Source organism: Mauremys mutica, chromosome 1, assembly GCF_020497125.1.
Source record: "Mauremys mutica isolate MM-2020 ecotype Southern chromosome 1, ASM2049712v1, whole genome shotgun sequence".
Lineage (NCBI taxonomy): Eukaryota > Metazoa > Chordata > Testudines > Geoemydidae > Mauremys > Mauremys mutica.
The window spans coordinates 72,123,064-72,147,901 of NC_059072.1; the positions used below are offsets into that span (position 1 = coordinate 72,123,064).

Below are 24,838 nucleotides of genomic sequence, written 5' to 3' on the forward strand. Positions count from 1 at the left end.
AAAAAGCACGACAGTACTTGTGCTGTACTTTGGATTTCAGAACACTGCAGCTATAGAGAGAGATGCAGGCCCATCATTCTGATGAGACTGGTGATTGGATGAAGAGGGGAGAATGCAGTTGGCTTTTGGGATTACTTCTATGTGGGAGCAGAGTGTTTGATCAACTCTCTTCTGCTTGAGAGAAATTCGAGTAAAAATGCCTGTAAGTACTGCAGATTAACATGACTGGAAAGAAGTGGCTTAGCATAGGCAGCAATGTAAATTTAGAGAAAATGACTATGCCTGTCTAGTCATTCACAGCACATAAACTGGATGCTTGAGCTTTGCTTTTCATTACAAGTGCAAAGATGTGCTACATGGTGTGTGCATCGTACAGTACTGAAAGGGTCACATCTGAGACCTGCTTAAAGATTTGAGCTACTGTAGATCTAGGAATATGAAATCTGGCTGAGGTGAAGCTTTAGCTGAAAGGATGCAGCGACCTGCTGAATTATCAGTCTTTAAAGGCAAGACTGTTAGAAGAGGGAATGCTCGTCTTCAGAAACAGAAGTCTTTGACCAACCTTACACTCATAAGTGAAGGGGAGAAGAGACGATACTCATACAGGGAGAACTGGTTTGGAAATGCCTCAAAATCTAGCCAGAATTGTCATCAGAGAGAGGCAGAAGTTGGAGATAGAATCTCATTGTCCAAGTTGCTCTCGCAGTCGGTGCACTCTCTTTACCATACCAACAGTGCAACATCCGAGGAAACTGAAGTCTTACCACCTGCTGGAAGCAATAAGTCAAGTAGAAGATCTGGAGGCCAGTCTACAGATGAAGGTTTTGAGGTTGGTAATGAGGAACGGGACAAATCAGATGATGAAAATGTCCCCTGCAAGTCAAATTTCACTAGCAGGAACTGGGCAGAGGAAGAGGAAGAAGGCTGCCTCCGTGAAGGGACTGCACAGCTGGATGAGGATGTCATAATGACAATGCTGGGCGACTTAGAACAAGTACTTTACACGGATATATTAGGTAAGTTAATTTCCATTTGACACAAGAAAGGGCAGAGAGTTACATAAGTGTTAGAACAGATCTGCATGGAGCAGACTTTGTTGTTGACAGTAATATTGTGAGACAGAATTGGGTTTCTTTGCAATAGTATGTTAAATTGAATTTTAGAGTATTCCTCTCTTGTTTCCTTCCTTCCTTTTAGCTTTAAAGAGTGTAGGAAATGAAGACTAGTTTCTAAATCTTTTTTGATAGGTACATCAGCAGCAATACAGTATGTGAGTAATTGAGCACAGTTTTCTTAGCTCTTTAAAAATAAAGTGAAACATGTTAACAGTTTATTAATATATATTTTATTTCAATTTTAATTTTCCTTCTCATTAATGTAAAATTAGGCTCCTTGAATTCTTAACAAGGACTGTTTTATGTAGGCAATATTGTGGCCTAGTTATGACTTTATCCTCACATTTTCCCTCCTCCCTGCAGGTAATCTCATCCATAAATATGGAATTTCAATAGAATTGTGGGTGCCAAAGCTTCACATTCTAGCTACATCAATTCGTGATAGCAAGCATCTAAATTTCACAGCCATAGCAGCTTCAGAAAGCTTCTGTGCTGCTGATATTACTTTTCATCTCATTCCCTGGAAGGATGGGTTGTCCAAAGTGTTCATTTCAGAAGCTTTGTGCTATTGTGTAGGGAAATGGTTGAATGGTATGCATCTTTTGCCAAGGCTGCAAAGCGTGTATCTACTCTGTAGGTTTCCTACTGGTATATATTTGGACTCAGACTGGAGTTAAAGATTTAGGATGTAATTTATGAAGAAATTTAAATTTGGTAAAAATGTTTCATTTTAAACTAATATAGAAATTAGATATATTCTTAACTTTTAGGACCAAGAGTACTTTACACTGAGGTGCCAGGTTTGACTTTTTGCATGGAGATTAGGGAACAGGTGGTTAAGAAATCTGAATTGTATACTGGACTCTGTCACTTGCACCTCTGTGAGCCTTTCTTCCCCACCTGAAAAATGAGGATAAATATACCTTCCTTTGTAAAGTGCTTTGAGATCTAAGGAGGAAAAATTTTACATGGGAGATTATTATTGTTACTATTATCTGGAAATACTTTGATGAAAGATCTTATATAAGTGAAATTATTATTTTATTATTATGTGCTTCAGGCATTAATTATAGTGAAGGCTACATTTTAGTCACGGGCATTTTTTGTAAAAGTCATGGATAGGTCACAGGCAGTAAACAAAAATTCACAGCCCGTGACCTATCCATGACTTGTACTATATACCCCTAAATCTTGGGTGCTCGAGCTGGGGGCTGGGGGTGCTGCAGATGCTCGGGCTGGGGGCGCCAGGCATGCTCTGTGGGGAACAGCCCAAGACCTCCATTGGTGCTGGGGAGGGCAGAGGGGGTTGGTGGGGCTTGCAGGCTCCCTACCCAGCCCCGTGTGGCTCCCTGGAAGAGGGAACATGTCCCTCCCTCAGTTCCTAGGCAGAGGTGCAGCCAGGGGGTCTCTGCACACTGCCTCCGCCCCGAGCACCAGCTCTGCAGCTTCCATTGGCCGGGAACCACAGGATTGTCACCTGTGGGCTGAGGCAGCGCACAGAGCTGCCTGGCCACACCTCTGCGGAGCCCTCACCTCCTCCCTCACCCAGCCCCCAACACTGAGTCCCCTCCCACACCCAAATTCCTGCTGCTGCTGCAGGGGTGCAATGGCCCGAGACTGCCCCAGCAGCAGCCAGTGCGGCTGGCACAGGGACTGCCCGAGCTGCTCAGGTGGCCCCTGAGCCAGCAGCACCAGTCACTGCAGACGTCACGAAGGTCCTGGGAAAGTCTCAGAATCCGTGACTTCCATGACCTCTGTGACAAATTCACAGTCTTAATTATAGTCAGCATGTAAGTTTTGGAATTATCATTATCAGGGTTATTGATAAAGCAGTTAAAGGTAAACATCACTACTGGAGTCTAACATACTTGAACAGTGCCTTCTTTAAAAATGATCATTTTGATTGTTTGTGTTTGTATCTCAAACAGGAGAGAGCTGTAGATATTTGCAGAGAGAATCCATCGTGGTTTAGTGTGCTATAAAGCTGCTGTATGCAAGAGTTTTTGATGTCTACATTAATCATGAATGTTGAAGCCTTGAATGAGTGAAGCGGGTCACTCCAGATGAGTGCCAATAAAATCTTTATACTATACCTTCATGTAATCTGCACATGACATGCCAGATACTTTGAAGGAAAAAAAAACTTAGAAACTTTTTAATTTTTTTTATTGGTTCTTTTTCTTTTTTCCTACCTGTAAAGCTATTTGGCTATAGTAACATGAGCCCATCAGTAAAGGCCTAAAAGAAGGAGAGATATTAAAACTAGTACAGTTTAAAAACCTCTAGAAATAATACTAAAAAGCTTTTCTTTACATAATAATGTTACAATTTCACTGTCAGATATCTTCTCATCTATTTCTGCTAGAAACAGAGCTTTGTGCCATTGGAAATGGGGGATTATTCAATTTCTAATGTCCTTTTCTACCTTTGAGAGATTATAGGAGAATAGACTTTAAACATGTCATTTTTCCCAAGACAGAATATTGCCACTCTTGAGCTTTGGAGAGAGTAATTTTGGGAGAGAAATACTATGTTTTGAGGGAAACAAATGGTAGCCCCATTCAAGGATCAAGACTCCATTATCATCTGCTTTGTACACACACAATAAAAAAGACAGGCCCTACCCAATGTAGTTTATATTCTAAATATATGACAAGGGACAACGGGTAGAAACAAACAAACAAACAAGGAAAGGGAGAGGATAAAGTAACAGTGAATATTAAATATTGAAAATATTAGCAATAATATTAAAATAACTACATACAAAACACACACCCACATAAAAACATTGTAATTTTAAAATCCAAAGATTTTAGAATATGGAAATGAATAGTTAAGGCAGATAAATATTCAGATATCTTCCATCCCTCAGATAAATATACACATGTTAAGTATAGATATTGCACAGTCTAAGAACAGCCTTAACTCTGCCCCCTCATACCTCTAAACCCTACCTCTATCTATAGACCAGGAAATCCTTCTACACCATCCCATTATATGTTATATACATTTCCAACATGGGCTACAAACCTTTACAAATGAACAAGATCCACAGTTCCAGTCTTCCCTCAGACCAGTATCTTCCTTCTTACTGTCCAGTTACAGAACTGAGATTTGACCTTCCCCATCCCAGTTTCCATTATGCTCAAAATAACATGCATATTATGTATTATTTTCACAAACAATTACTCCCCGCACCATTTCCCCATCCACTGCTCCATATGATTCAGAAATCCCAATGTACTGCCTCCATCCACCATGCATGGACTAGATCAATGATTCTCAAACTGTGGGTTGGGACCCCCAAAGAGGGTTGCAACCCCATTTTCAGGGGGTTGCCAAGGCTGGCGTTAGACTTGCTGGGGGCCAGGGCTGAAGCCAACGCCCAAGCCCCACTGCTGGGCTCAGGTTACGGGTCCCCCACCTGGAGTTGTAGCCCTTGGGCTTCAGCTTTGCCGCCCCTCTCCCCCACACCCGGGGTGGCAGGGCTTGGGCAGGCTCGGGCTTCAGTCCCGCCCCCTGGGGTCGTGTATTCATTTTTCTTGTCAGAAGGGGGTTGCCATGCAATGAAGTTTGAGAACCGCTGGACTAGATGTATCACTCTGCCTTTTCTTTTTTCATCTTCACAGTGTAAGTCACAAACCCAACCTTCCACAAATATACTATACCACATTTAAGCAAATCCACAATACACATATAAGCCTGATTTCAGAAAGGTACTTAAATGTATTCCTACCTTCAAACACATGAATAGTCCCATTGATTTCACTGGGACTACTCATATGCTTAAAGTTAAGTACATACTGAAATGCTTTATTTAGTTAGGGCCATTGGCATCAGAAGTAAGGCTGGGTTTACACACATTTTTTCCACTGCTGTAACTGTTTCAGATGGCTGTGATTTGTACAGAAATAGTTATACCGGTACAATCCCTAGTGGGGATGCAGATATACTGGTATAAAGGCACCCATACCAGTATACTTTATTCGTCTTCATGTACATGAATAAGCTATCAGAATTTTTATACTGGTATAACTGTGTCCATACTTGAAGGGTTGTACCGTTTTAACTATACTGGTATAATTAAGACAGACTGGTATAATTAAGACAGAACAATTTTTATCTGTAGACAAGCCCACAGAGTTCTCTGACTGGTTCTATACTGTATTCACTTACCAAGGAGGAAAGGAGTTGTTATATCTGTGCAGTACATTGTTTTCAGTTGTAACTAATAGTTTCAAAAATGTCTGAAGCATTTGTTTGTTGGATGGATGGATGGTAGGTAGGTAGGTATCAGGATGCAGAACTGAGTTAGAACATGAACCCAAAGGAATGTAACTAGCCAAAATTTCAAACTGGAGAAAAGAATTAGTGACCTTTAGCCCAAATTTCCTTTGCCTTTCCAGTAAATTGGGCTATTTTCAGATCAAAACAATTTAGGGGTGGAATTAAAACAGAGTTTATTATGGAACCTGATTTCAACCTTATCTAAAGTGCAATGACTATCAATTAATAACACACACATAAGCAAGATATATATTCAGCTTTTGCCAAATTATACCTTACAGCTTCCACACTTACTTCCAATTCTAAGACACATTGTTTTCTTTCCTTAATACATGGAAAACTGTGGTATCATACATACCACGGTGTGGTAACTGTTATTGGATATTGACTTATTAATTATGACTGCTGTATGCATGTATATCCACAGTCCAGTGAAAGAAAGGTGATTCTGGTGGGTTGAGGGATGCAGGCAGAGGGAAATAGCATAGTAAATTCTATATTCTTTGGCTGAATGGGAGTTATGTGGGCCTTTTTTACTAAGAGGTCTTATTGGATCCTCAGCTATTGTTGGAAGTTAAATAGCATTTGTGGCCAAACGTTTTTTTCTTTGTGCTTTGCTAGCAGGTTGTGTCAATTCCAACCTTAGGCTGGTGTCACTACAGTTTATGCATTCCTTCATCACCTCCACATTGATTAATGGATTAATTAAACCCCCTTCTTTCTATCTAGATTTCTGCTGCCAAAATAATCTTTCCTGTTCATTGTTTCAGTCTGGTTATGCACCTCTTTGAGTCTCTTTGCTGACTGCTCATTGCCTGGTGTGTCTTGCCTTGAAAGACCTACTTCAAGATCTCATTGCCCCTGTCTACATTATGGTTATATCTGGTTGGAAAATTGAATTTCTGTTCCACTGAAAATTCCAACATTTTTTTTTAAATCATTCCAAATTGCAATGAAAAGTCAGTTTTTGGAAATTTCCCACGGGACAGAAATTCAAAAAGTTTTCTGTTTGGAAGCATCAAAATGTTTCATTTTGATTAACATAAATGGTTTCAATTCAGTAAAATTGAAACAGTGTAATCTAATATTAAATATAGCATAATATTGTATTAACATTAATATTTTAATATAATATAAAAGTGAAAACAATATTGTCAAAATGAAACAAGAAAGTCGAAAGGATTTGTTTCTAAATTTTCCAGTGAAAATATTGGCGAATTTCACAACAACCCACAAAATATTTTAATTTTGATGAAACTCTCTTTTCTTGTGAAAAATTGTTCCTCCAAAATTTTTTGGGGGAGCTCTAATAATGGACTTAGTTTCCTCTTGCTTCTCACTCTGACTCTTCTGCTCTACCAGTGACACAACCATTTCCTCCCATCACTGATATTTCTATGCATTCTTGTGTACTGCTTCTTATTTCCCTCCCCAAATTTCCTCTTCAACTCTAGTCATAGTTCGATCTCACCTATACATTTATCTACAGGACATGAGGGGAACAAAAGCGTAGCAACAACACAAAAAAAGTCAGTGGTACGAAGTGTATATGTCTTACTGAGTAAACATGAGATTATGTTGTTATCACCCTGTCCTTTCTCTCACTTGTGTTTCTGATCTTTTCTTTTGTGTCGTGTTGAATTCAGATTCACAAGGTGTTCTCCTGACATCAGCAAATATGAGATCAAAGCTGAAGCAGTTTCTTAATATCACCAAAATCCTGAGATGGAATTACAACCTTAATTTGTGTATATCCCAGGGAAATGCTGAATTTAGAGTTAAATAATATTAACCTATTTTAAAAGGCTTTTACAATTTTAGCACTGATAACATGTGTAGCATGCTGACTAAACTGGGGTTAATCAAGTGATGTATATGGGCATAAAATGATCAGTCCTGGCGTCAGGGAGGAATAGTTTTCTCCATTTGTTCAGAATTGTACAAATTGCTAGAATTATATCTACCCCCACCCACTCCGAAGCATCACAAATGGGACACTGTCACAGGCAACATTCTGGGTGTGATAAACCACAAAATCTGTGATACTATGTTATTTAATACTATACTCTTCAAAAGAAAATAAATGGAAATACGGGGTAGTTAAATGATTATGTTAAAATAAACAAAAACTGCTAGATAAACTATACCATTTTAAAAAATATATTAATTTCTGATTTTTAATATATATCAAATATTTGGTAATTTTTGTTATGTATTTATTTGATATTGTTTATTAGGCTTTTACATTCTTCCTGGGTAACAGTATTTCACTATTTGCATTTTATCTTTGTGGGTTTATTTATTTCTTGTATAGCGAAAAATTGTGGGTTTGATGCAGGAACTTCTGGGTGAAACTATATGGCCTTTGTCATGCAGGAGGTCAGACTAGATGATCATTATGGTCCCTTCTAGACTTAAAATCTATAAATGTATGAATTATATTGGGATTTAGTGTTTTATGTCCACTGTGAGGGTTATGGGGAATAAGGCTCCAGGTCAGGAAAGCATCCCTACTCAGGAAGAGTGCTTAAGTACAGACTTAACTTTAAGTGCTTTCCTGAATAGGGATAGATTTTAAGTGTGTGCTTAAATGTTTTCCTAAATCAGGGCCTTAGTCTCCACAATCCCCACATTTTTCAGCCTTGTCAAGACCCTCCACTAACTTGCTATTTTTAAAATGAGCTTTTAATCACCACAAACCTTTTGATTGCTGTGTAAGTGCACAATAAATATTGGCAGGATGGGTGTGTGCATGTTGTATGTGGGTGAATGGATGGACAGATCTACAAATACACTCTGGGAGCTTGCGTATATTCAAATTTTAAATGATATGTATGTGTATCCATATATAAATGATATCATGTATATAGTTGTCCGCACACATTCATGTGTTAGTTTATATCTATATTTGTACACACACACACACATGCACGCACATGACTGCACACCCACACAGAATTTATATTATTTTGTTTTCTTCCAGGGGAAGACCCAGAAACAAGAAGAATGAGAACAGTAAAGAATATAGCAGATCTGCGACAGAATTTGGAAGAAACCATGTCCAGCCTTAGAGGGACCCAGATAAGCCACAGGTATTATTTGTGCATGGACTCCGTACATTTTGGAGTGTAGAAGAACACTTGCAGTCAAAAATTGCAGGCTTACCATTAGAGGTTAGCAAAGGAAAATTAACAGTGCAGTTTGTGAAGATACTATTTGTGTGTCTGGGATTCTCGTCATAATAATTTGATGTAAGTGTTTTGTTTACCCTTCTGTAAATAGTATCTCAGGATTCATGTGGAAGCTTGTCTACAGTTTTAAATCTCTGATGTGTACAAATAAAATCTTGTAGACAAAAAAGTATTGGGTTATTATATACCTGGTTTATATTTCTACCCTCCACCTAGCAGTGCAACTTTTGTTCATCTTTATTTCTCAGAAAGAGAAAGAGCACAATGAACTGACTTCTATGTTTTGTTTGGCAGCACATTGGAGACAACGTTTGACAGCACTGTGACAACCGAAGTGAATGGGAGAAGTATACCAAGCTTGACAAGCCGATCCACGCCAGTGACTTGGAGGCTTGGCCAGGCTAGTCCTCGCCTCCAGGCAGGAGATGCCCCATCCTTAGGTAGTGGTTACCCTCGCAGTAGTGCTGGTCGCTTCATACATACTGACCCCTCACGATTCATGTATACCACACCTCTTCGCCGAGCAGCTGTTTCTCGACTCGGGAATATGTCACAGATTGACATGAATGAAAAAGGAAGCAGTGATCTGGACATGTCCTCGGAAGTTGATGTTGGAGGTTACATGAGTGATGGGGACATTCTTGGGAAAAGCCTCAGAACAGATGACATCAATAGTGGGTAAGTGGTATTTTACCCAGCTGAAACTCTAATGCAGGACAGGGCAAATTGAATGGGATTTTGTATAAAGAGATTTAACCTGGTAAATGTAGAATTGTGGACACTACATGCTTCAGTCTTCACGGCTGAGGATGTTAGGGAGATTCCCAAACCTGAGCTGGCTTTTGTAGGTGACAAATCTGAGGAACTGTCACAGATTGAAGTGTCACTAGAGGAGGTTTTGGAATTAATTGATAAACTCAACATTAACAAGTCACCGGGACCAGATGGCATTCACCCAAGAGTTCTGAAAGAACTCAAATGTGAAGTTGCGGAACTATTAACTAAGGTTTGTAACCTGTCCTTTAAATCGGCTTCGGTACCCAATGACTGGAAGTTAGCTAATGTAACGCCAATATTTAAAAAGGGCTCTAGGGGTGATCCCGGCAATTACAGACCGGTAAGTCTAATGTCGGTACCGGGCAAATTAGTTGAAACAATAGTAAAGAATAAAATTGTCAGACACATAGATAAACATAAACTCTTGAGCAATAGTCAACATGGTTTCTGTAAAGGGAAATCGTGTCTTACTAATCTATTAGAATTCTTTGAAGGGGTCAACAAACATGTGGACAAGGGAGATCCGGTGGACATAGTGTACTTGGATTTCCAGAAAGCCTTTGACAAGGTCCCTCACCAAAGGCTCTTACGTAAATTAAGCTGTCATGGGATAAAAGGGAAGGTCCTTTCATGGATTGAGAACTGGTTAAAGGACAGGGAACAAAGGGTAGGAATTAATGGTAAATTCTCAGAATGGAGAGGTGTAACTAGTGGTGTTCCCCAAGGGTCAGTCCTCGGACCAATCCTATTCAATTTATTCATAAATGATCTGGAGAAAGGGGTAAACAGTGAGGTGGCCAAGTTTGCAGATGATACTAAACTTCTCAAGATAGTTAAGACCAAAGCAGATTGTGAAGAACTTCAAAAAGATCTCACAAAACTAAGTGATTGGGCAACAAAATGGCAAATGAAATTTAATGTGGATAAATGTAAAGTAATGCACATTGGAAAAAATAACCCCAACTATACATACGACATGATGGGGGCTAACTTAGCTACAACGAGTCAGGAAAAAGATCTTGGCGTCATCGTGGATAGTTCTCTGAAGATGTCCACACAGTGTGCAGAGGCGGTCAAAAAAGCAAATAGGATGTTAGGAATCATTAAAAAGGGGATAGAGAATAAGACTGAGAATATATTATTGCCCTTATATAAATCCATGGTATGCCCACATCTCGAATACTGTGTACAGATGTGGTCTCCTCACCTCAAAAAAGATATTCTAGCACTAGAAAAGGTTCAGAAAAGGGCAACTAAAATGATTAGGGGTTTAGAGAGGGTCCCATACGAGGAAAGATTAAAGAGGTTAGGACTCTTCAGCTTGGAAAAGAGAAGACTTAGGGGGGTCATGATAGAGGTATATAAAATCATGAGTGATGTTGAGAAAGTGTATAAGGAAAAGTTATTTACTTATTCCCATAATACAAGAACTAGGGGTCACCAAATGAAATTAATAGGCTGCAGGTTTAAAACAAATAAAAGGAAGTTCTTCTTCACGCAGCGCACAGTCAACTTGTGGAACTCCTTACCTGAGGAGGTTGTGAAGGCTAGGACTATAACAATGTTTAAAAGGGGACTGGATAAATTCATGGTGGCTAAGTCCATAAATGGCTATTAGCCAGAATGGGTAAGAATGGTGTCCCTAGCCTCTGTTCGTCAGAGGATGGAGATGGATGGCAGGAGAGAGATCACTTGATCATTGCCTGTTAGATTCACTCCCTCTGTGGCACCTGGCATTGGCCACTGTCGGTAGACAGATACTGGGCTAGATGGACCTTTGGTCTGACCCGGTACGGCCTCTCTTATGTTCTTATGTACATAATGCTTAAACAAAATGGTAGTGCTGTTCTAACCCTTCTGTGGGGTCCAGCTTGTCCCCTATTGAAGTCGATGAGAGTTCTGGTATTAGCTTCAGGGTGAGCAGGAGCAGGTTTTTAGAGACATTAATATAAAGTATTTATTGAGGTTTCCACAACTGTTTAGTAAAACCAGTTTTGTTTTATTGTGCCTTAGGGTTTTTTCAGTATTTTTCTTACATTTTTTTAGATGACATATTGTGTTTTCAGATGGGGCTGATGAAAGGCAGTTGCTGACAGGCCTGACTTTTTCTGTTTGCATGTCAGATGCTGTCTGTTATAGTCTTGCATAACAGGCCTTTACCTCAGTTCTTTAACTGTGAATATCATTTCTGACCTGTAGGAATATCCTTGGAGATAGGAATATGTCAGTCACTATTTTCTTCTGGTTAACTCAGGAACAATGGATGACAATTATTTTCATTTCTGCATCCTGTTTGTGTTTGTTCAGTTGATTTTCAGGGACTGATTTCAAGCAAATGCTGAGAGCAGACTACTGTAATTTTTGCATATAGAGATTCCATGTCCTGGCTCCACCCAAAAAGACCTTTATAATGTTTTTTATTTTAAATGCAAATGTGCTAATGATGATATTCCTGGTTGATTTGTGGATATATCTGAGACTCTTGTCTTTGGTACTTCAGACAGGAGCCTTATACTCATTTGCCACTTAGGTGTATTTGTATTAAGTAATTCAAACTCTACGAATTTACTTTGAGGGCTAGAAATTCCAATACATAATTTAAGACAAACGGCCTCATTTTCAGTATTATCAATATTTGAATTACTCTTTGCTGCTGCCTAATGTACCAGGTAGTAGTGTATAGCAGGCAAAGCGCAATTCAAAGGGTGTATTTTGTGCAGGGCACATTATAATATTCCAGGGTGCTTTTAGTGGACACCAGAGCTTCACAGTAATTCTGTCTGCTCAGACAACTGGAAACATGGGACATAGGAAATTATGGGACATAATTTACCAGTTTGTAGCTAGTAGATCAAATCAGCCCATTAATCACAAATGATTTAAAGATTGTTAACATCTGAAGGCTATTCAGTGGCTTATGTGAAATTAGTTGGTGGTCTGAATCTAATTCTTAGGGGACATTTGATCACATCACATCACACTTAGCACAAATTGGGACTCTTGCTGACAATCTTATCAGAGATGTCAAAGATGGAATGGACATGAGACTGAGATACTCTAACCCTAGAGATGGTCTCTGCAGGTCACAGCTGAGGCACTTTGATGGGGAAGGTTAGTGTCACAACCCATTCTGTAAGTGCACTGTGGATGTTTAAATGGCTAGCGTAGTATATTGCCTGCCTACCTTTCTGTGGTACAGGGAACTGTTTTCAATAACAAGCAATTCTACACACCAGCCTGGGGAAGACAAAGCATGATGGGGAGCTGATGTCACTGGTCTCTGTAGAAGTGTAGCTGAGGTTAAAGAATGGATGATGGTGAAACAGGATGTACTATTCCAAAAATTTATCCACATTATGGCATTGCTGGCCGTCTTATATGAGCTTCCATGCCTCTGCCTGGATTTAAATAATGAGCTGAAAAGAAGAGGAAGAAGACAGCTCAGAATGATTTAATGATGCCTGCTGTATCAAAGTAGAAAGGAGTGTGCGAGATGCCACACAGTGATATTTGAAGCCCCCTTTTCCATAAAGAAAAATATGTTATATTTGTGCTTTGTTAAAAAAGAGAGGAGGAGCTTTTGCAATGCTTGATGTGAAATGTATTAATTAGGTTATCACATTAGAGAATGACGAAGTCATTGTGTTGTGTGATTTTTTTTCTTTACGTTGGTAGTAAGGATGACTCAATAAACAGTAAGTAGTAACGTGGTCAACTAACATACTGTAGGTACAGTAGATATTAAAATACTCATTCATATGCTCTGAAAAGTCAAGATCCATTGAGGCATGTAAAGACTTATCTCTTTTCCCTCTCTCATTCTCACTTTAATTACTTTAAACACTTGGGGATAAGAATCCATCAGTAATTAGGAATTAGTGCGAGGAAGACCTACTTCACAAGTTAAACCTCTCCACTATGGCCCTTATTTATATGAGGGGGGGGAACCTTACAGACTGGGTTGTGTTCTAACCACAGTTGTATTTAATGTGCAATTCCACAACCATAGCATTTACTGCATAATTCATCACCTGCTACATAAATTTGCTCCAGAATCTAAGCTTTCATTAAAAAAAAATTAGCCTCTATAGTTGTGAGGGAAACCTTCCATAAGTGAATCAAACATCATCCAGTACAGTGCTATCTTCTGGAGTCTTCAAACAGACCTCCTGAATCCAAGGGGTTGCAAATTTACAGTACTTTTCAGATTGGGAACTACTTCTTAACAAAGGGACATATGTTGTGGACGTTTTCATGTTTAATTAAAAAACAAGAACAACCACCTCCTTCCCCCACGTTTTAATACTCAAAATTGCTGCAGAATTTAGGTATCGCTTGCCAAAAAGTACACAGGAGCTCACAAACTAAAGCCACAATCCTTGGCTACACTGCAGCAGCTTGGCACTGCAACATCTGTGCCAAGCTGCTCGAAAGCCAGTTTAGCTAGCCATGGCAGGATCTTTTTAGCATAGGCGGATCCTCCAGTGGCATACAATTGGCATAGCCATTTCTATGCCGCCTCATCCTGGCTGCTGGCAAAGTGGGCATGTGCTCTGGTAATCCCGGGCTGCTGTATTAGCCCCATGAACCCAGTGGCAGTTGGCTTAAATTAGAGCAGCTTTCAGAGGGACTCAAAAGGGACTAAACCAATATACAACTGGCCTGAGATAGGATAATGCAATCCTGTGTTGTGCTGAGTGTTCTTGGCTTTAGCTGGAGATTGGGATCTAAGACTCTGTATGGAATTATTAGAGCAAAATATTCATTTAATTGGACAGACGTTTGAACTGAAAGATGAATATGGGTAGCACTATTTTATGACCATAGAAAAAGTTGCGTTTACAATCATTTGTGTTGGAGGAGAACTCCATCCTCACTACATTGTGACAGAAATAAAGCTAAAACATTCAGTGTAAAGGGGTGTTTAGATCTGTCTTGAATAGCTTCAGTTATGGTGACTATACAGTCTTCCACTGTGTTTGATTACCTAACTGCTGTAATTAAATATCCCACCTACATTTCCTATGTGTATTGGTATTATTACTTGTAGAGTATCATACAGCTGCATGGTGCTATACAAAAGCAGCGTCTTCACCAAAGATCTTACACTTAAGACAAGAACAACAGGATGAGACGACAACCCAGGAATGGGACGAGGAAAGGGGGAGCATGGGAGACAAGGCAATATGGTAGGGAATCTTGGGAGAGTAATGCATAGATCTTGAGGGTTACACAGATTTGTAGTACTGCTTAATTAAAGACTACTGAGCCCCTAAAGATGTGACTGAGTTTTAGGTAGGAATCTCAGAAATTCTTGCTGCTACTTACAATTCAATCGCCTTAATAAGTCTTTAGTGATTTACATTAAGCAGCACCACACAGGTTGCTGTAATTTTTAGCCTTATAAATTTCATTCAGTAAACATAAAGAAAGCAGTATGAAGAACAACATGGAAAGATGACAGCATAAATGGTCAGATTTTTAAAAGCCAGCTTCCATTTTTTTCAGCTGACTATCTGATTGCAGAGTAAGGACTGTAAAGTCAGATTTCTTAAGCTCTGTCTTCTGTTCACCCTCTCAGATGCAAGTGCTTGTTTTTTTTTATCAGGACTGTGCTTTTACCTGATTCTGGTGCTGTTGCCTTCAGCCAGCATCTCAAAATGCAAGACAGATTCATGAAGGGACCTGGGAGACTTTAAAATTTAGCACAACTCTTTTTCCTGTGCTAAACACAAACAAGGCAAAATATCCTAGAGAAATAACAAGAGTGGCAGAGGCTGATCTCGTTGTGGGGGAGATAGTGTCATGAAAGGCCATACACTGATAGTATTAATACAAAAGTACTACAAAACGGGAAAACCTTTACTTTGAGCTTTGAATTCGACAGCCCATTAGCTTTAGAACAAAACATATTGCCAGATGTTTGCATTTCCTACTGATTGACCATATATTTATTTTCAGGTACATGACAGATGGAGGACTCAACCTGTATACAAGAAGTCTGAACCGAATACCAGACCTAGCTGCCTCCCGAGACGTAATCCAGAGAGGGGTGCATGATGTGACTGTAGATGCTGACAGGTAACACCTTTTTTTTCTATAAAAACTATTGAAGCTTGCAGATAAGGTCTTATCATTCATACCTGCCAGCATTTCAAAGTTATTCCCAAGTAGTAGTGAACGAAGGCAGAATTCATGGCTCATTGGGATCTTAGCCCTCAGGATTGAGAGGACTCAATGCCGCAGTAAGTGAGGGAAAAAAGTCTACCTGGGAACAAGAGTCTGTCAAAAGGAAGAGAACATGGAGGAAGAATCCATTTTGTGAGGATGGGGGAAGAATGTTAAGGAGTCCAGGATGGGGGTGGAGATTGGGGGTTAAACTCTCTGAAATGGGACATGATGATTTCTTAGGGTAAGTCTTGTAAACAGGGATACATGGGAAGAACAAATAGAGTGAAAATGGAGCACAGAGCTGCAAAGTGAAAAGCTAACACAGGGAAAAGGGGGAGAAGGGAAGGAGCAGAGCTGGGGGTAGGAAGAAATATATACAGGACTCTGTGCCAGATGGTCACCACCGTACTTTTTTGGAGCAGCATAATGCCAAATGCTCCATGGAGTGCTCTAGTGTAATCTCTGCTCAGCTCTCCATCCACTTTGTACCCCCAGGGATGCTAGAAGAAAGCAGCCCCTGTGGATTCAGGGACTGAAATTATAACCAGCTTCTGTGCAGGCATGCAAAAGGGAGAAGACTCCTTGCATCATCCTCTCCTTGTGCAGCTGTGCAAAATCCAGGCACAGTCCAGCCCAGCCCAGCAGCTATACCAGAGATTCACTTGTGCAAGCCTCGTTCGGAAGAGGATCTTCTATCCCTTTTCCTTTAGCCAAAAAATATATTTTTCAGAGATGGACTCAAGCCACCAAGTCTGGATCTAAATTCATAATCCATCTTTTGCAGAGCTCAGAGTTGTTCAGAGCTCAGATTTTAGTCCAGACCATGACAGAGATAAGCTCCAGCTGCAGAGCTTGGCAGTGCTGAGAATTCAGGGTGTGGTTTCTGTCCATCTTTTAAAAAATCAAGTTTCACTTTAGGGGAAACAAAGAAAGGGTTTTATCAGGGGGAGGGAAAGATTCACAAATTTGTACTGGTTTTGCAAACCTAGCAAATTAGCTGAAGCAGCTCCCATGACCTCCAACTCTGAGGTCAGTCCATCCTTGGGATTTAGGAAAACATGTTCATGATGTAAGGCTTGTACAGTCTGGATTAGTCAAACAATAGATATAATGCACAAAAAGGTAGTTTTAATCCAGAGGTGCAGTTACTTTTCTTTCAATGCTTTTCTTTGTTAATGAATTACCATGGATAGACTTTGCCAAAGAAGTTTTTTTTAAAGAGGAATCTGAATGAAGAGAGGTTGGTTTAGGGAAGGAAGGGAATTCCAAGCATTGAAGGAAGTGCAAAGGCAAGAGTAGGAAGGAATATATATAATTTGGTTGGAGCTCTCTTAGGCAAATAAGAGAGGGAGGAGGAGGAAATGAGAGATGAGATGTAGTCAGGATGGACTTGTGTGGAGCCTTGACTGTGAGAGAAGCAGCTTAAATTATATGCATAGGAAAAAGGCTGGAGAGTTTGGAAGATGGGAGAGACAGGATGACAGTTTAGCATTAGATATTCAAAATTGTTAGAGATTGGCCCATGCTTCAACATTCAAATATTAATTTCAAACCACCCAACATTTCAGAAGTAATCTGACCTGGGTTTTTAGCTGAAATCCATTACAGAGTGAGGGTCCAGATCTTCCTCACTTCCTCGCTTTCAAAGCTCTCAACCCCAATTAGAGATTTTGGTTTGTGAACACCTCTACAAATTGTGTTTCATCCTATACGTGTGGATGTCCTGTATGTACCATTTATGTACATAAATATTTTGCAAGTGTATATTATTCGGGGGACTGGCAGCAGCTCCAGTTATGAAAGTTGCTAGATATTTCCCATTATTAGACCATTTTCAGTTGCTTATAATTACCTGTTTGCCAAATTTTTACCATTTGGAATGAACACGTTTTCCTTATGTTAAAAAAATTATGGTGACCTTTTCTTTGGAGAGCCTTAGCCTCATTCAGTGCACAGGATCCATCTGCTCTGGGGATGAATCGGGTTTGTGTAGTAAAGGAGACTGTGTCTGTCAGACTCTTGCTTCATTTGTTCAAGAGGTTGGAAGGTGTTTAGTGATTGACACAGGGGTTTTTAGGGAGACAAAGGAATGTCTCATGGTCAAGGCACTTGAATGCTAGCCTAGAGAACTGAATTTTATCCCTGCATTCCAGCAGAGTAGCTGTGATCAAGTCACTTAAATCACACTTTTCACAGGTCACCACTACTTGTGTGTTCTTCATTTTCTGGGTGCCTGATTTGATACTCTGTGGTCTGATTTGCAAAAGTACTCAGCACTCACAACTGAAGTCAATGGGAGTTGTGCTTTGGACATATAAAGTGCTGTATAATACTAAGTAACCTGAAAAAATTAGATCCTAGGCATCTTAAATTGGGAACACAAAATTAGTGGAAACTTTTTACTTTAATCTCTCTGTGCCTCAGTTTTCCATCCTTAAAATGGGGATAATACTACCCCTTTTCCTCACAGATGAGAACATAAATTAACTTGTTTGTGAAACAATCAGATACTATAATGATTAGCACCATAGAAAAGCCCTTGGGGAAATTAATAATTCTGTCTTCAGAGCAGGATTCGAATAGCGCACAGTAAATAAGGCACAGGGCCAGACATTGAACAATAAGAAAATAAAATATTGAATAGCTGATAACTAAGTTCCACCTGAACGCTAAATAAGGCAGGGGTTCTAAGAAAAAAATAGTAAGTGGTCATGTAATTAAAGTTTATATCATAATGCATATACACATGGGGGCTGAATTAAGGTTGCATGAGCAACCTTAATTTTGGCATTTCTTAACTTTGCAACTTTAATAATGGTCCTTTAACATAGTTTTTTAAATATATATATTATAAGTATATGCTATGCCACCATGCAGAATGAGAATATGGTTTTCAAGTGCCAAAAACGGTTGTTTGTTTTTCTGAGTTCTTCTGACCACAGAACTCATGTTTGCCAAAATGAAGCTGATGCACAAGAAAGCTGTGTTTGATCATTTTGATGAAATGAAAATAAATTATTGTGCATTTCAACAGTGTGCACTGTATTTATAGTATGAAAGACTAAATGGAAAAAGCAATGCAAAGATTGGTGTGACCCTTGCTCTGATTGGTGGGATGGATTTCCATACTTTATCATAGCGGGTGTACTTACGGTTTGATTTTATCCTCAAGTGGTGTTGTGGATATTACTTTCATACCCAGAGGAAGAAAAAGAGTTTATATTAAGGTTTGACTTACAACTTACATGTTATACTTTCATGTGGGAGGCAGTGTTCCCTCTAATTTTTCCCACCCAGGTGCACCTTCATATCTGTGCACATAACAAAATTCATGTGGTGGGGGTGGGGCCGAGGTTCAGGGGGTTCAGCGTGTGGGAGGAGGCTCAGGGCTGGGGCAGAGGGTTAGAGTGCAGGGATGTGAGGGCTCCGGTTGGGGGTGCGGGCTCTGGGGTGGGGCCGGGGATGAGGGGCTTGGAGTACAGGAGGGGGCTCAGGGGCTACAGCAGAGAGAGAAGACTCCCTCCAGCTCTCTCTCTCCGCAGCAGCACCTGGGCTTGGGGGGAGAGATGCCTCTCCGTGCCGCGGCAGCTCTTGGGCTGGAGGATAGGTGCCCCTCCTCAGCTGCGGCAGGTCCCCAGGCAGGTTCCTTGAGTGCCTGTGAGGCGCTAAATAAGCTGGCACGCAGCCATGCAGCTTACAGGGAATTTAGGTGAGAGGTCTATAGTGCTATATATCTGCCCTTTGTGGTTATGAAGGACATATATGGGCTCCATAAGAGAGAGTAAAGTACCAGTTGCCTTGACAGAACGCCTCTTTCATGACGTTACTGGTATGATCTTTTTGCCCCTGCCCACCTAGTTGGAAAGCACTTCATTGGCAATTGTGTGCGGAGAGAAAATATCTGACATTACTGACGATAGATATTTTACATTAGCATGCATCCAGGGAGGGCTTTTTTTCTATATTCTCTCCATTACTACAGCCAACAACTTTTGCTGAAAGTGCCTCCAAGTTCCTGATGAAAATTGCACTTGTGTTTTCCCTGACACCTTTAATTCCTTTATATCCTTTATGACGTTTTTTATTCTTCAGCTGGCAGCACAATGTTCTCCAGGCAGGTGGGTAATGGTTTCTGTCGGGGAAAATGCCAGTTATGACAGATGCACGCTCTGGGTCTGATTTTCCTCTCACATACATGGCTAAATGAGAACTAACTCCACTGAAGTCAGTCTGGGTACAGTGGTGTAAGAAGAGGAGAAGAAGCCCTACAGTGCTAATAATTACTCAGTAAACAACTACAGCTGGCCTCTGCCTCTTTCCCTGGGACTCTCAGACAGCCAACTAGTGGAGGAAGGTTCTCCATCCCCCCCACCCGCTGTGTGGAAACCTAGCATGAAAGAGATATTTCTAAATAACTTATAGGTTGTTCATAACATTATAACAATAAATAAAAGTTTAAACACATGAAGATCCAATATGTCTGTCAAAGTTCAAGAGTTGCTTACATAATACTATATACACAAAGCTCTCAAAAGGTTTATTGTAGCAGGTCATTTCACTAAATGATTCATGTCAGCTCAGAGAAGTGGACGAAGAGACATTGGAAACAGCAGAATTTAAGTATCAGAGGGGTAGCTGTGTTAGTCTGGATCTGTAAAAGCAGCAAAGAGTCTTGTGGCACCTTATAGACTAACAGACGTTTGGGAGCATGAGCTTTCGTGGGTGAATACCCACTTTGTCGGATGCATGCAGAATTTAAGATAGCCCCATGGTTCTTGTATAGTAGATTTTCTTACTTGGACACTTTTTATCTTTAAAGTCCCATTTTCATGGATCATTTGCTGTTGTCCTTCCTGAGGTGCAAGCAAAGTTCCAGCTTGAGCAGATGAATCTTTTGAAGTGGGTATGCATTTGTGTGTAGCTCGTGGTCCTTTTGTGATTGAATTTTATTTTTATTTATCATCTTGCCCTTCTACCCTGTACTCTTATCGTTGGCTTCTGGGATTCACTAGGAGAGCATGTGAGGTGCATTCTTAAAGTTTGAACCCTTTGGGGAAGTTATATAAACTAAAGCAAGTTAGATGTAAGAAAATAGAATTAATTAATTCCCTGGAAAGTAGAAAACTAATTTGGAAGTGAGTGATAGTGATTTGCAAGTCATTCTGTGTAGCCAGAAAATAAAAAGCCCTACTGTGGCCAAATCCAACCTTGTTATAAGTCAATCATGTTGTTTCTACTTATCTCAAGATGGAATTTGGCTCACTCTATCAAAAAGCTATGACATTTTCCTTACTTTCACACTAATCAGCAGAAGTGGGTCACCCCATCTTTCTTCCTCCAGCGCTATCTTTAACTTTATTCTTTCTTAGTAATGTGCCAGACCTCAGGCCAAGCATTCCATTTAGTTACATTTTATCTCTGGGAATCTCTCCATAAATTAAGCCATGTGCTTGGGGTCACGTCCAGGAAGTTAAGTGGCTGGTTCTCTGTGAATGTACCTCTTATGTACCTTGGTCACTACCCAGCTCGAATGGATTTTTATTGCACTGTGCTTGACATGAACCCCTTTTCACAGAGTTTCAGTGTTCTTATGTTTAGGGCTTCCTTAAAATGCTTGTACCATCTGTTACTTGTGCAGAGGATTTGGCAGTCATTTTACGCTCAGCTCAGACTGCCCTGTTGTTTATTCTCAGCCAAACCATAATCACCATAATACATTATTAATTATAATTATAATAAAATAATTCCAGATTTTGCCTGCAGTTCATTAACTAACTTCCTGCCTGGCTGACTATGAGTCTTTCCCAGTATTTGCTTGAGTAGATGAATGTTGAGTAAGAATATTGTATTTTCTCAAAAAAGAAATTTGGGGAATTCACTACATACAGTTCTGTTAGGAGCAGAAAGGATTATGAATGAGGACTTCACATTTTAGTAGATTACCTGGATTGTTTCCCCCGTTCATTTTCAAAATTTTGGTCACTACATTGAATAATTGATATTATTTGGAATTTTACTCATCAGACAGTTTGTCTACACATAGGTGTTCGGAATACCATAAAAGTCATCTGCCTCTCAGGACACCCCCGCTTGCCTTCTATATTTCCGTCCTGTAATCATTCTGTGCCTTCTTCCATGAGTCCCTCTTGCTTAGTACTAGTCTGATTAATGTACCACTGTTCTCTCATATTAACACTATAAATGTTGCCTTTTCATTTAACCCTTTCGCTGCATTCAGTGGTTGCGATCTCTGTGGCATTAAAAGAAATAATCACACCATGTCTATGAAGTAATAGGTAAGTAAATCAGTGAATAAATATCTGGTTTTTGCCCAATCCAACAGGCCTTACTCAGGCAAAACTGGGAACCCTACCAGCTAAAAGTCTGCTGCTCTTTGCAGTACAGCTTGACATTCCTCTGCTGCATCTGCCTTCATCCCAGAGTTCATCTGGCATTGGTACTCAGTGGCACACAACAGGAAAGGTCATTATATTAGTTTTGAAAACTGGCATGATTTACCAGATCATGTGACCTGTTCTCATAATTTTTCATGGCTGTGATTTTGTAGTATACTGTATATCCTTAGGTCACGGTAACAGTGAAATAACCTCAGTACTCTTGCTGTTATTGCACTGCTATCCCTGGAAAACATAATTAAAGAACCCATCTTCTGGTACAATTTAGATATAAAACTTTATTTTTACTATTATTGCATTCTTCATCAGTTTTAATCTTCCATAATTTCTCTCAACATCTGTTACTGTTAACCTCTTCCACCATTTGTGTTCATTATTTTCAAATCATCTTGCTTTTCCATAGTCCCTGTTGTAAATCTTTACTCATTTAACATATGTTGTTGCTATGCCATCAAAAACAATTCTCAGCTAGGAGTATCTTTTTCAATACATATTTTTAGGGGGTTTATTATATTTCTGTAAACCAGCAGTGCTAAACTAAACTATATAAAATCTACGCATGTTTATATACAGCCCAGGCTTGATAGATAAATCCTGTCAAATCAGCGCTGTCGATTTATTTGGATGCTTTAAGTCATTAAGTGTACAATGACACCTTTTTGGATGAATGTGTATTCTAAAAGATCATAAATTAATCTTGAAAGCTTGTCCCTTCCGCCAACAGAAGTTGGTCCAGTACCACCTACTTTGTCTCTCTCAGATCCCAGGACCAACACGTGTACAACAACACCGCAAACATAAATCAATAGTAAGTTTTATTTTAGCATATTAATTAAGAAAGGACATTTTACTTTGAATATTACTGTGTCCTTGGTCACGTTTTCAAAAGCAAGAACCTGGTCAATATAAATAAAATAAAGCAACCTTTGACTAATTTTTGTGGGATTCTGCTCTTGCTTTGGTTCCTTTAAATTTTTATATCAATCAACAGAAACAGAAACGAAAACACTAAATATTTAAGTTCAAATATCTTATTGATATCAACAATATAAACAATGTTGTTGTCATTCTGTCATAAATATGTTAAACTGTCAGAGACCTGCAATATAATGTGTGCTGACGTTAAGCTTACATAAGGAAATTACATTGAAAAGGAAAGAAAAGTAGATGGCAGATGTTTAACTCAAAACAAGAATGAGCTGCAAGTGATTATTTATGGGAAATGAATAACAAATGAAGTTTTCTCTTTCTCTATTTTTGTTAAATAGTGGCAGAAAGAGATAATATCAGTTAATTTGCTGGTTCAGATTTGTGAAAGTGACATATATGGAAGTTGTGACGGGTTGGATCACAGAAACCCCTTTGGGACTGCCATCTGATGTGCTGAGACTACTTCTGACCCATTTTCCCTGCCAGCTTGGGACTCCAGAACCTTGCTTGTTTAAGCCAGACATGCTAGCCTGCTACAAATCCAGACCAAGGTCTGAACAACGTCCCCCAAAAGCTGAAGGTTTAAATGAAAACAGCTTAAGAAGTGTTCCTGTCTCCAACACTGAGATGCCCAGCTCCCAATGGGGTCCAAACCCCAAATAAATTATTTTTACCCTGTATAAAGCTTATACAGGGTAAAGTCATGAATTGTTCACCCTCTATAACACTGATAGAGAGATATGCACAGCTGTTTGCCCCTCCCCCCAGTATTAATACATACTCTGGGTTAATTCATAAGTAAAAAGTGATTTTATTAAATACAAAGAGTAGGATTTAAGTGGTTCCAAGTAATAGGCAGAACAAAGCAAATTACCAAACAAAATAAAATAAAACACACAAGGCTAAACCTAATACAGTAAGAAAATGATTACAGATGAAATCTCACCCTCAGAGATGTTCCAATAAGCTTCTTTTACAGACTAGCCTCCTTCTAGTCTGGGTCCAGCAATCACTCACACCCTCTGTAGCTACTGTCCTTTGTTCCAGTTCCTTTCAGGTATCCTTTGGGGGTGGAGAGGCCATCTCTTGAGGCAGCTGAAGACAAAATGTAGGGGTCTCCCAGGGGCTTAAATAGACTTTCTCTTGTGGGTGGAGACCCCCTCCTCTCTCCTATCCAGAATTCAGCTCCAAGATGGAGTTTTGGAGTCACATGGGCAAGTCACATGTCCATGCATGACTGAGTTCTTTACCAGCCAGGCCACATTCCTGGGAAACCTCAGATGTGGATTGGCATCTCCAAGTTCATAGTTAGCTTAAGTGTTTCTTGACTGGGCACTTACTGAGAATAGTCTTTTCTCAAGAAGCTGACCAACTGCTTCACTGAGGCTACTTAAAATTAAACAAGTACATAGCCAATATTCATAACTTCGAATACAACAATGATACATGCATGCAAATAGGATGAATATATTCAGTAGGACCATAACCTTTACAGAGATATGTTACATGGCATATGTAACATAAAACATATTCCAGTTATGTCATATATACATTCATAAGCATATTCCCATGAAGCATTATGGCGTGCAACGTCACAGAAGTAAATACAACCAGGAGTCCTTGTGGCACCTTAGAGACTAACAATTTATTTGGACATAAGCTTTCATGGGCTAAAACCCACTTCATCAGATGCATGGGGTGAAAAATACAGTAAGCAGAATATATATTATAGCACATGAAAAGATGTTGCCTTACCAAGTGTATTTGTGGTGGGGGAGTCATGTGCTAACGAGCTAATTCAATTAAAGTGGAAGTGGCCTATTCTCAACAGTTGACAAAAGGGTGAATACCAAGGGAGGGAAAATCACCCCTTCTTGTCAACTGTTGAGAATAGGCCACTTCCACCTTAATTGAATTGGCTTGTTAGCACTGACCCCCCACTTTGTAAGGC

The 24,838-nt window shown here is 39.7% G+C and overlaps 1 protein-coding gene across 1 annotated transcript in view; it reads left to right on the forward strand.

The window, feature by feature from the left end:
* Positions 1-24,838, forward strand: part of NAV3 (neuron navigator 3) — a 248,514-nt gene that overhangs the window by 82,920 nt on the left and 140,756 nt on the right. The window contains exons 9-11 of the mRNA XM_044988256.1: positions 8,386-8,494; positions 8,888-9,271; positions 15,332-15,451. Coding sequence (XP_044844191.1) covers positions 8,386-8,494; positions 8,888-9,271; positions 15,332-15,451 — 613 coding nt within the window. The remainder of the gene's footprint in view (positions 1-8,385; positions 8,495-8,887; positions 9,272-15,331; positions 15,452-24,838) is intronic.